A 12,045-nucleotide genomic window follows, 5' to 3' on the forward strand; every position below is an offset into this window, starting at 1 on the left:
TCATGAAGTTCATCTACCGGAGTCTCCCATATGCTAGCACACCCTCATGAAGCCCATCTGAGGCTCCCAGGGTACTGGTCTAAGAGACTGAGGTGACAGTGTCCTGTGATATCATTAATTCTGATGTGAAGCCATGGCAGTGGACATTCCCAAGGGTCTGTGGGCTCCGGAATGCTTTATACCACACAGACTAACAACCCTGGTAGAATGAAATTCATTATTTTACCAAATGAAACTCCAAGCTAGAGCAGACTTCAGGGCTGGTGAGCTCCACTGCGGGATTTCCCCACCTTTCCACTCTGGGAGACAAAGAGAATTACTGATGTTGACTTAGACTGTCGCTGGGTACTCATGAGTTAATGTCCTTTACAGAGTTTTGAATCATGCCTTTTAGTTCTAAAATGTCTTTTCTGACTGACACGCTCTATAAAGGGATGTGGCTTTACCCCTCGCTGTACACTGGAACACAGGCCTCACGTCCCCAACAACAACAGCACACTTTTTTTTTTGGTTGTTAATACTGATATATTTCATTTCAGTACAGGTTAAATTTCAGACAATGGCAAGAAACAAATAGGGTGACTTTTCATTTCAACACACTGTTCTTAAATTCCAGTCAGAGACGAGGGGCGGCTAGCATTGGAGAGCCCTTGCTCCACAGATAGGATGTTTGGGGAAGCAGTCTGTCTTTCCTTTCGAGAGCTTGTGGGAGAAAGAAAGATGCCCAGGTACCTTCCTAATTAAGAAGAGATCGAACCTAACTTGAGCAAATGGTAAGACAAAAACCTCAAGATTCTGTATCTTTTGTCATTCAACGGCAGATTGAATGAAGAAAGGTTAGAACAAATGAGTCAACTAAGGATTAGGCATTGCCCTAAATGAGAACCCGTTAGCTAAGTACTTTGACAGTAATAAGATTTTGCTTTTTTCTTTTCTTTTTCAAATAGGGTTTCATGTATCCCTGACCTGCCTAGAACTCACTATGTAAACCAGGCTGGCCTCAAACTTACAGATCCTACTACATCCTCTGCCTCTAGATTGCCGGGATTAAAGGCACATGCCACAATGTCCAGTCTTGTTTATTTCTTAACTACTGATATTTTTCCTGCCTTCATTTTTTCCTTCCTTCCCTAACAGAGAAAAGTAGGGAGGTTTTTTGTTTTGCTTAGAATTGAACTCAGGACCTTGTGCATGTTAGGAAAATGCTCTACTACTGGGCTCCACCTGCAGAGAGATGTTGTGGGATATTTGGATATTTGATCACACTGTGTGAAAGTATCTGTTTCACCTCACCTGCCTAAGGCACCTTCTGATAAGGGGATGATTGGCAAATAGCTAGGCAGGAGAAGATCGTTAGGAACTCAGGGAAAGAATCTGAGAGGAGGATCTGCCAGCCAGGTGTGGAGGAAATCAGACATACTATACTGAGGGGAGGTAATGAGCCATGTGGCAGAACATAGATTAATAAGTTTTAATTATAAAACTTATATTAAATTATATAATTTAATTATAAAGCTAAACTTAGGCTTGAGAACAAGCCTAAGTTAAGGTCAAACTTTCACACTTAATAAAAGTCTCCCTGTCATTATTTGGGAGCTGGTGGTACAGAGAAAGTCCGACTACCCAGAGAGAGATTATAACAACACAGTCTGTCTTAGATGCTAAAATTTACACTGAGCACTGAAGGGAGAAACCACTATTTTCTCTCGATGAAATATTTATTTTAAGGTAAATGATTCCAAGATTCTTAGGCTTACACGCCTGCCTTGCTCATGTAAATTACTCCTTCAAGGACAAGGGAGTTTTAAAAAACTAGTTTCCAACCTGTGTAAATTCAAAGATAAAATTTGTCTCCGGCTGAAGCAACTCCAGTTTAGTAGACACAAACACCGCTGCTGCTGGAGCTGGGTGAGCGTTGGCCTCCCCCAGTTAAGCTGTCCAGTCTAAAAGACTAATCAGTTCCACAGGTAGAAAAAGGTCCATGGCTTTCACATCTCCACTCCATTCTCAAGTAGTTGTGAGCTGGGTTTTGTTTTGTTTTGTTTGAGACAAGGACTCTCTATGTAGCCCTAGTCCTGAAACTCACAATGTAGACCAGGATATATGATGCAGACCAGGCTGTGCTGTAACCCACAGAGGTCTGCCTGCCTCTTCCTCCTTTTTATGTAAATGCTTGTTAGCTAAGTACTGTGACGATAATAAGATAATGTTAACAATGATTTATGCTTTTTTGAAACAGGGTTTCATTATGTAGCCCTGTTGGATTTAGAATTCACTTTGTAGACCAGGCTGGCTTCAAACTCCTCTGCCTCCTGAATGCCGATATTAAAAATATGTACAATCACCCTAGCATGAGCTGATATTTTTAATTTTTTGGGGTTTTTTTTTTGTTTGTTTGATTGATTGGTTGGGTTTTTTGGCTCTGTTTTTGTAGTTTTTCGAGACAGGATTTCTGTGTAGCTTTGGAGCCTGTCCTGGAATTCACTCTGTAGACCAGGCTGACCTCAAACTCACAGATATCCTCATGCTTCTGCCTCCCAAGTGCTGGAATTGAAAGCGAGCACCACCACCATCACCACCTGGCTACAAATTCTGTTTTAATACATGTGGATGTGTGTGTGTTGGGAGGACTATGTGCTTGTGAGTGCAGGTTCCATAGAGGCCAGCAGAGGGCGTCAGAATCCCTGGAGCTGGAGGTATAGATGATTGTGAACCCCAAAACTTGGATCCTGTGCAAGAGCAATATGTGCTCTTTACCACTGAGCTTGCTCTCCAACCTAAAGTAGCTTTTTGTAAATCAGTGCTTTGTTGTAATAGTTACATGTGAGAGGGGGACAGGTTCCAGAGAGAAATGAAGATGGGTCCAGCATGCAGGGAAAGACTTTGTTATGCTGGCAACACCCATAGGGTTCTGAAGGCAAGCTTCAGCCTGCCCAGGGAGAAGAGTCCGTTCCCTTGTGAGAGTAGGGAGAAAGAGGGGCAGTGTTGGGGTTTGAATTAAGGTTACGTGAGGATATGATGAATTGTGACGTGGGTGTGGGAATAACCAAATGTTGATACTTCTCAGGAAGGGAATTTGGAGGGCTAACCAACGTGGGGAGGAACACAGGAATGCCAGCAGCCTTCTTTGATTACTGGAGAACAGTTAGGGTAATGCTGTCTCCACATCCTAGACACTTTTCTGAAGACAGATAGCATGGTGATGCTTTATGCGACACACCATGCTCTGCTGACCAGGGAGCTCACAGCCATTATCAAAGGAGGCGCCGGGATGAGAAGGAGCCACTTGCCATGCGTGTGGACTCACGTGCTGGGCTGCCTTGAGTCTCCTGGCTTCCCACTTCAGCTCTTCTGGCAGCAGCCAGGAGAGGCAACTTGGGCGGCCTCTCAAATGCACAACTAGGCGAGGGCCCAAGAATGGCTGCTACTCCCTCCCCACCTAGACCGAATTCTACTGTGGCAGGTGTTTGGCAAGTCCCACGGACATTTCTAGAAAAGGGATGTCTAGAAGAGCAATGGGCCTAATTAGTATGTCCCCTAAAAGTCCTGCCAGCTATAGTCTGTCTCTGTCTAGGCCACTGCTCTCTGGAAGAGACCATTTCCACAAGGAGCACTGGTGGTCTTGACTCTTGCCACAGCTATGAGTGGAGAAAGGTTGCCGCTGGGTGTGGCCTGTCCGCTCATTGCAGAAAGCAGCTGTGTCAGAAAGAGGCTGCAGGAGGGTCTGGGCGCTAACAAACTCAACATCGGCCAGTCTTAGTTTCCCATTGTTGAGGAATATTAGTTTAAGGTGTGTTGCATTTGCTTATGCTGTGGAACATTTGCTTAATGATGCAAAGATGCACTGCATTCTTTTAAGCTGCATTTGTTTAACTCTGTGAGGCTGTGTTACTTTGCCTGTCTAAAACACCTGATTGGTCTAATAAAGAGCTAAACAACCAATAGGTGGACAGAAGAGAGAGGATAGTTGGGGCTGGCACGCAAAGGATAAATGGGAGGAGAAATCTGGCCTCAGGAGGACAAATCTAGGCTCCGAAGAAGAAAAAGGCAGAGAGGAGGACCCCAGAGACCAGCCACACAGCCAGCCACATAGTAAAGTACTGACTCCCCTGTTACGTGGAGCCAAGTAACCTAGACAAGAAGCACTTAACAATGAAGATATCAAAACATTGCAAAGAGTGATGTGTTATGTAACTTTGCAGTTTATCAAACTCTGATTCTTAGAACCCTGCAAGTGACATAGTCTGCCGCTTGCTGGACTTGGTGGCACAGGGCTGTGATCTTGGTTTCAGCAGAGGCCGAGGCAGGAGACGTACAAGTTCTGGGCCAGTCTGACCTACAGTGGAAAACCCTGTCTGAAAATAAAGAGCTGCAGACGATACAACTGGGTGATAGACCACTTGCCCAGCAGGAGGGACGCTGTGTGGCCCATTCACAGGACATCAAAATCACAAACTTTCATAAGTAAGGACATTGGGATCCAGTGTGTTCAGACACTATGATCACAAAACCATTCACCGTGGAGGAGTGGAAACTTATCAGTCTCTCTATAAAAAAAAACACAGGGGTGCCGGGCAGTGGTGACGCACACCTTTAATCCCAGCACTCGGGAGGCAGAGGCAGGCGGATCTCTGTGAGTTCGTGGCCGGGCTGGACCGACAGCCTCCAAAACAATACAGAGAAACGCTGTCATGTAAAAAACAAACAAACAAACAAAACCAAAAAACAAACAAACAAAAAAAAACCCACAGGCGCGAGGGGAATGGTTGAAGAAAAAGTAGAAAATACAGTTTGTTAGGTTGGAGCTTCTGCTTGCCCCTGCACAGTCCAGAAAGCCCCATTCCTGCCTCTCTTTCTCCAAATCCCACCCACCCAGAGAGTCTCCAAACAAAGGAAAGGAACCCAAAAGCCCAGTTCCACATTCTCCGCAGCTATTGCAGCCCCCCACCCCCCAAAGCTGCCAGCAGTCCAAGTGCCCGCCTGAGCGCTCAGCTTTTGATCAGCCTGCAGTTGACACATCACCCTGTAGGGAAAAAGGATCAGACAAAGAAACACACCCTGAGCAGAGCCAAAGAAACGCACTTTGGCCCTGCAGCCTGCAGCCAGAACCAAAGAAATACACCTGACCCTGAAACCAGTGCTAAAGAAACACACTTTGTACCTGGAATCAGAGCCAGTGAAAGAAATGCACCCTGGCCCTAAAACCAGAGCCAAAAGGCTAAAAAAGACCAGAGAAACACTTTGGCCCTAAAACCAGAGCCAAATCTGACCCTAACTCTATTGCAGAAAACTAACCAATCCTCGAGCAGGAGCTCTAGCTAATCTGAGCTCAGCATTGAAATCTGAACAATCCCCACGCTGGAAGTAACTCTGAGGTATCAGGAAAAGAAAGACCAGATGCCCAGCTGTTTGTACTAAGAAGTGTCTTTATTTTGCAAGTGCTAAGAGGTCTCTCTCTTGTAGGAGGTAGCAGTCTACAACACAGTAGAAAAACCCCAGGTGGAAGACAGCAAGTTTTCCTCCTGCTAGATGTTGATGTCATTGGGGCAATCCCGGGGCAGTAAGCCAGGACTAGGAAACAGGGTGCACCTGTGGCTATCAGCTGACAACTCAGAGACCCTCTGGGGGCTAGGTCCCAACAAATGAGTGGTCTGGAGATGACAGAGCTGAGGGTTTAGCTCAGTGTAGACTACTGGCCCTCAGTTAAATCCCCAGTGAAGGAACACACCTATATGCTGGTGCCCTTCTGGAGCTGGGCTTACAGGCGGTGTGTGGCCTGAAGCAGGTGCTCGGAACGGAACTCAAGTTCCCTGGAAGACCAAGAAGCACTCTTTAGCGGGTGATCCATCTCTTGGGCCCCACAATGATTCTTTATAAGACTAGCTTTGGTCACACTTTTACGTACACTATTGAACAATTCAGAAGCACCCTCTTCATGTTTTTTTCTGTTTCTTTGGGCGTCTCAAAAGAGCATTCGCTAATCAGTGTCTGTAACTCCTTTTCTACATTCTCATCTTCTGTGTATTTTGTGAGCACTAACTTCATGGCTAATAGCATAGTTTTAATAGAAATAAAAGTTCCTGTCCTCAGGAAACACATTCTATGTTAGAAACAATTTTTCAATCCCTTTAACCCCAGCACTCAGGAGGCAGAAGCAAGTGGGTCTCTGTGAATTCGGGGTCAGTTTGGTTTACAGAGCAAGTTCCAGGACAGCCAAGGCTACACAGAGAAACCGTAGCTCGAAAAACAGAAACAAAGAACACTTTAAATAATCTACGTGGATCCTGAAGATGTAGCTCAGTGACTGACTGAGGAACACTCTCCTATTCAGTGTGAAGTCTCACACCCAGGACAAATGGCTGGGCGCTGCCAGGCTCTCCCAGCATTCCTCAGTCCCCACCTCTCGTGTTCACTCTGGACTCCCCCAGATGTCGCTGCCTCTGGCTGTGCTCTCCCTCATATCTACAACAGCCCCTCTCCTCCACCAAACCTAGGAGCAGACACGTCCGTCCCTTTTTATTTCTTTTTTTTTAATTAATTAAGGACCTTGGTTCTTTTCCCAGCTCCACCAACGCCAACGTGAAATCTACTTGACTGAGGTCTGACTTAAGAAGAAACACTTGGCTTCTCCCTCTGGGACTCCAAGATGGGGAAGTCGCTCGCTAATTTCACGTGCAAAAAGGACTCCCATCCTGCATCCAAATCCAACAACGTCAAGGAGGTAATGGGTGGCAGAACAGAAAATATCATGTGATAAAAATAAAGGAGAAGAACTATAGCAACAGTACCTGAAAGAACAAGAGTCGTGCGATAACAGATTGCTCAAGGGAGATGAGCGTGTAAAGAACGGCCTGAATTTCATGTATGAGGCACCCACCAGGAGTCAGAAAAGGAAAAGAGAAAGAAGAAACAGAAGGAGAGACCTGGAATGCAAGTTGGAATGGCGGGAAGGTGCTCCGAGAGAGAAAGATGCCAAAGATGACACAAACATCCGAGACCAGCCCTTCGGTATTCAGGTTCGAAATGTAAGGTGTACGAAATTTCACAAGTGGGGTTTGTGAGCACAGATGGAGAATGTGCCTGGTTTGGTCTTTCTGGAATCAGCGCAAGCTCAGTTCCTGCTGATGGCTCAGGGCCGTCGGTGTGCACCCCTCAGAGCTAACAGCAGAGATGAGAAAACAGTGGGCTTGCCCTGAAACGAAATGTACTGGGGAGGGAGAAACTTGACCACAAATGATCCACCACAGGACTGTGTTGCACGTGATGTCGAAGAAGACCCTGGAGGTGAACTCTTGAAGCCCCTAGCAAGCAGACAGGAGCAGAAGCTCCTCGGGAAATTGCATAGACTTGAAAAGAAGAAAAAGAAAAGTGATAAGAAAAAGGGAAAGTTACAGAAGAGCAGAAGTAAATATATATATATAAAAACAGATCCCTTTCCTCCCCTTCCTCCTCTTCCTCCGACACTTCAGAAAGCAGCAGTGAGAGTGACGACACAGAAAAGAGAAAGAAAAGGAAGAAAACCAAATGTTCAGGAAGTAAAACGGATGACTCTGAAGAGGGTAAGTCTCAGAACAAACTTCACGAAGAACTTTCTAGCACTCACAGCGACAGGGGAAAAGACAAGGAAACATCAAGGCTTCCAAAACGAGAGAGAGTTCTGGGGAGAACAGCAACCGGGTCCCTTCTGGTTCTGACAGAAAAGTCCAGAAGCCATCGTCATAGTCCGGAGAGGAAAGGGTCTGGCAGAAACGGGGGCATCCGAAGTCATAGCAGGGCTGGGAGCAGCGGGAGAAGCCGAGGCAGGAGTCCTGGTAGTCACAGGCCAAGGGAGGTGAGGGACTGGCCCGGCCCCAGGGGAGCCCTACTGAAGAGCGCACCAGAAGACAAGACCCCAGAAGTCATGGCGATGGCGAACACCCAGGGGATAACGGGTCGAGTGACAAAAGGACGGCTCCTGGGAATAAAGGGCTCCATTTTCTTACTGCATAGCTTTAGCAAGGGCTCACCTGCACACTCTCATCTAACAATAATAATAATAATAATAAAGGCTTTTAATTTTCCATCTCTATAAACTGTCGTTTCAAGTATGGAAGCACCCGAGTACCCCTGGTCGCGCTCACAGGTATTTGCAGGGACTCTATTTAGAGGACAGAAAGCTTCGTTTCTGTTGGTAGCTTACGCCTTGCACCAGATTTAAAATATGCAAGTCATTGTGATTTTTGCAGTTGCTTTGGAACCCCATTAAAACAGTGACAACCTCTGAGTATTATCGATTCAAAAAGAAAGAAAAGGAAAGAAAGACTTAAAACCATCTGAGCTTGGGAGGACGCTGCTGGCTCGACGTAGATGTTCTGTTTCCCTGTCCCTTACGAAGCCCTCCCGCACTACCAGAAGACGGACACCCAGTCAGGGTTGCACAGTACCACCAAAGAGCAGCGAGGCCGCTCGCCTCCCACCGGAAGCTCCGCCCCTCCCTTTCACCCTGGAGTCACCTTTCAAGAGTCTTCCGGGAAGCTGCGCTGGGTGAGGCGGGCCGCCAAGCCCTCTGGCTCCGCCCCTCTCCGGGTCCCTTCCCCGGGGCCAGGACTCTTACCCGGAGGGGAGGGAAAAGGAGAGCGGCTTCCGGTCCCGCGGTGGGCTATGATCCCGCGAGAAGAGAGGACGCCTGTCTATCCCGGTCTGGTGGTGGAGGGGACAGCGGGGGCGTGGCCGGAGCGCGGAGGCCCAAGACGGAGGGGGCGGGGTTGTACGCATGCGCGCACGCTGCCGGCGGGGCGGGGCGGGGCTGAGAAGGGAGGGGGCGGCGGCTGTGGCTGTGGCTGCGGCTGTGTTGGCGGCGGCGGCGTCGTCGTTCTCTCCGCGGCGCGGACGGTGCGTGGTGGCGCGGGTGGTCGTGAGGGAAAGAACCCGGAGAGGCCGTGTGTGTGTGTGTGTGTGTGTGTGTGGCCGGCCCGACCTCGCAACTCGCGTGTGGCGTTACGCCGGGGAGCGGGAGGGGGGAGTAGCGCGCGCCGCGAGGCCCGGCCGTGCCGGTGTCGCCCGGACGACGAGGGCCGCCCGGTGCCGGTGCCCCCCCGTCCTCTCTCCGCCTCCCACCCTGCGCCGCGAGCGCCTTGCAGGGCGAGCCCTCCAGGCGTGGGATGCTCGGCGGCGGCGGCTGCTGCGTCGAGAGCCGGGCTCTCCGGGCCTGTTTGCCGGGGCGAGCTCGTGGGAAGCAACCGAGAGTCCTGGCGGGCGGGCGGGCGGGAACCTCGGTGCGCGAGCAGCTCCAGCAGCCGCCGCGTTCAGCGTGAGGGTCTGATTGCACGGAGCTCGTCTTTGGCGTGCCCGTCCGGACTTGAGGAAGTCCTTTTCACCGAGAGCTTAGGTAGCCCCGGAGAAACACCGTTCTGCCGGAAAAAAACCCTGTCCCTCCCGCTCCGTCTCACGCCAGTGTTCACTCCGCAGGCCATAATGGTTATGAAAACCGCGGTAGACGACGACTCGGGATGGGAGCTCGGTGTCCCTGAGAAAATGGAAAAGAGTAACGCGAGCTGGGTGGACATAACCCAGGATTTTGAAGATGCTTGTCGAGGTGAGTTTGAATGTTTGGGCTACCGGTTCGAAAGTAAAGTCGTATTTTGTGTTTTCTCGGCTTGCCCTGTTTTCAGAACAAAGCAGATCAGGCCTGTGATTTTTTTTAAATCACGTTTGTGGTCGTTTTGTTTTGTTTTGAGAAAGTCTCCTGTAGCCCAGACTGACAGAGAAGTCTCCTGTGGAGGGTGACCTTGAATCCCTGCCCCTCCTGAATGCTGAGATTACAATCATGACAGATTCAGCTTTGTGAACCCAAGCTTTACTCTGCTCTCTGCTTTTAAGTTTGGTCTAAAGCCAGTGTGTATCTGGTAAGACATTAAATGCGGATGTTTAGACTTTTTTTTAAAATTTCTTACTTAGGTGTTTGCATGCATCGTGCACACGGATGCCGGGATAAGGTATTGGGTCCATTGGAGATGTGGTTACGGGCCTTTTTCTGGGATCCTGGCTGTCGCTGGAATGCAAACTCTCTGGTCCTGCTGATTTTTGCACCAGATGTTCTTAACTGCTGAGCCGTCTTTCCCCCTAAGTTTCTGTAACCTTAAGAGGTTAGATAATACATGACAGCCAGAGGCAGAAGCCGGCCGGCCTCTGAGATCAGGGCCAGCCTGGTCAGTATGGTTCCAGACCAGCCAGGGCTACAGAGCGAGAGAGGGGCCCTCCCTCACCAGAAGAAGGGAAACCAAGATGCTAGCATGAGGGACAGTGCTGTCCAGCTGTGGAAGCACTTGCTGTATTGGGCAAAGGACTTGTTGCGTGTCTGAAGTTTTAAAATGATGACATCCCGCTGCTCTCTTAAGATCCTCTCATGGCTTCCTACTGGAGTAGAATAGAAGTCCAGACTCCTTCCGCAGGGTCTCCTAAGCCCCAGGCCCTGCTCCCTGCTCTGTCCTTTCCAGTCACCCCCATCTCACTGAACACCACACTGCCTTGCCAGAGCCCTTTGAATTTTGTTTACTCTACCTTAAGCTACTTTGCATCTGACTGTCAGGCAGTTGAGTGAGTTTTGTGTGAGGTCGCCCTCCCAATGAAGAGCTCAAAAGACAGCTGTAAGCAGATCAGCTGAGATAAACTCAACAGAATCACCGTGTTTTACTTTCTTCAGTGGTTTAGTCTGTCAGAAGCCATAATTGTAGATATTTGTTCCTTATTGTGAGCCTTACCTATCGTGATGTAAGTTTGATAAGGGTGGTGATCATGTGTGTAATCCTAGACTATAAAGCTATCTATGGCACACAGTAGGTCCAATGTTCGGGAATAACTGGGTTCAGTGTCGCACACCGGTAGTCCCAGCTATTCAGAAGTTGAAGCCCAGGAGTTCAAGATCATTCTGAGGCTTGTAGAGACTTCCCTCTACAATAGTCACCTTTTCCAAGCAGTAAGTGTTTGTAAGTAAGTGATTAGAAACATGGGTGTGTTTGTTGTTTATGGGAGAGGCTGGAGCAAGCATTAGGGAGAGCTTGAGCTGCAAGGATGGAAGTGGTAAACTCAGATGTTAGGAATTCATTCCCAATCCATCTGTTTCCCAAGGCTGGGTCTGTGGTAATACTACGGCGGTCTTGAATATTGCTTTGAAGGAGTGCGGTGACACCTTGGTGCAGTGTCACATACAAAGGAAACCAGCTAAGTGTAAGCCAGGTGATGGGTCACGTGCTACCCCCTTACTGTTGGAACTGCACGTCAAAGTGTCTCAGTGCAGGGAGACCCCCATATGTCTCCTGCTGTATGTCTTCCAGAGGGAGACATACATGTTATGTGGTAGATTTTACGCTCAAAAGTTTGGGTGATTAAATGGTTCACATGTCTCATCGTGTGGTTTTTGCTCTGTTTTTTAAAGTCATCTGTGTAAGAGGGGTGCTTTCATGAACCCAAGTGAGAAAGTTGTTCTTAAAGGAAAGGCCACATTTCTGTAGAAGATGAGGAGATTGCCCTAGATTGAGGTAAACCATTCGAGTTCATTAAGAATTTTTGTTTTGGTGATGCCGAGTAATTCTGCTTGGCTACAGAACGGTTTCTAATGAAAATTTGCATGCCATTGGTTTTGTTTGATTGGTTTGAGCTTGTTGTATTGACAGTAGGAAGGGTTTTGAGCCCGAGATTGTGCATGTAGTCTCCTTGATGTCGTTGTAAACTTTTTAGTCCACTGATTTAAACACTAGCATGCAGAATAGTCTGTTTCCTTATCCCATTTCACACATACTCAGTTAACATCCCTCCCTAGCTCCCCTCCATCCTGCCTTGTCACTTATGTCTTGTTGTGCTCCAAAGCTCCTTTCTTTAAAGACTCTTCCTGCCCCTCTGTGGATCCTTTTCTGGTTCCATGACCTCCATGACACATACATGTGAAACAGACAGTACACATGGTGTTTGTCTTTTTGAACCTGAGTTACCTTATATAACTTGTTTTCTACTACCCATTTTCCTATAAATTTCATTTTTCCTCATGGCTGAGCAAAATTCCAGTGTATG

The 12,045-nt window shown here is 48.1% G+C and overlaps 1 protein-coding gene and 1 pseudogene across 3 annotated transcripts in view; both read left to right on the forward strand.

Annotated features, from left to right (window-relative positions):
• The first annotated feature begins 6,545 nt into the window (after window positions 1–6,545).
• LOC101833002 lies at window positions 6,546–7,989 on the forward strand (annotated as a pseudogene).
• A 785-nt stretch (window positions 7,990–8,774) lies between these two features.
• Window positions 8,775–12,045, forward strand: part of Naa35 (N-alpha-acetyltransferase 35, NatC auxiliary subunit) — a 46,090-nt gene continuing 42,819 nt past the window's right edge. Inside the window, exons 1-2 of one of the 3 annotated variants that reach the window (XM_005078418.4) lie at window positions 8,775–8,871; window positions 9,448–9,574. In XM_005078418.4, coding sequence (XP_005078475.1) covers window positions 9,454–9,574 — 121 coding nt within the window. In that variant the 5' untranslated portion in view covers window positions 8,775–8,871; window positions 9,448–9,453. Of the gene's footprint in view, window positions 8,872–9,275; window positions 9,368–9,447; window positions 9,575–12,045 lie in introns of those variants that run through there. The other 2 variants (XM_040756113.1, XM_021232047.2) reach the window with 2 other exon arrangements.

The sequence above is a fragment of the Mesocricetus auratus genome, unplaced genomic scaffold, assembly GCF_017639785.1.
Source record: "Mesocricetus auratus isolate SY011 unplaced genomic scaffold, BCM_Maur_2.0 Super-Scaffold_100013, whole genome shotgun sequence".
Lineage (NCBI taxonomy): Eukaryota > Metazoa > Chordata > Mammalia > Rodentia > Cricetidae > Mesocricetus > Mesocricetus auratus.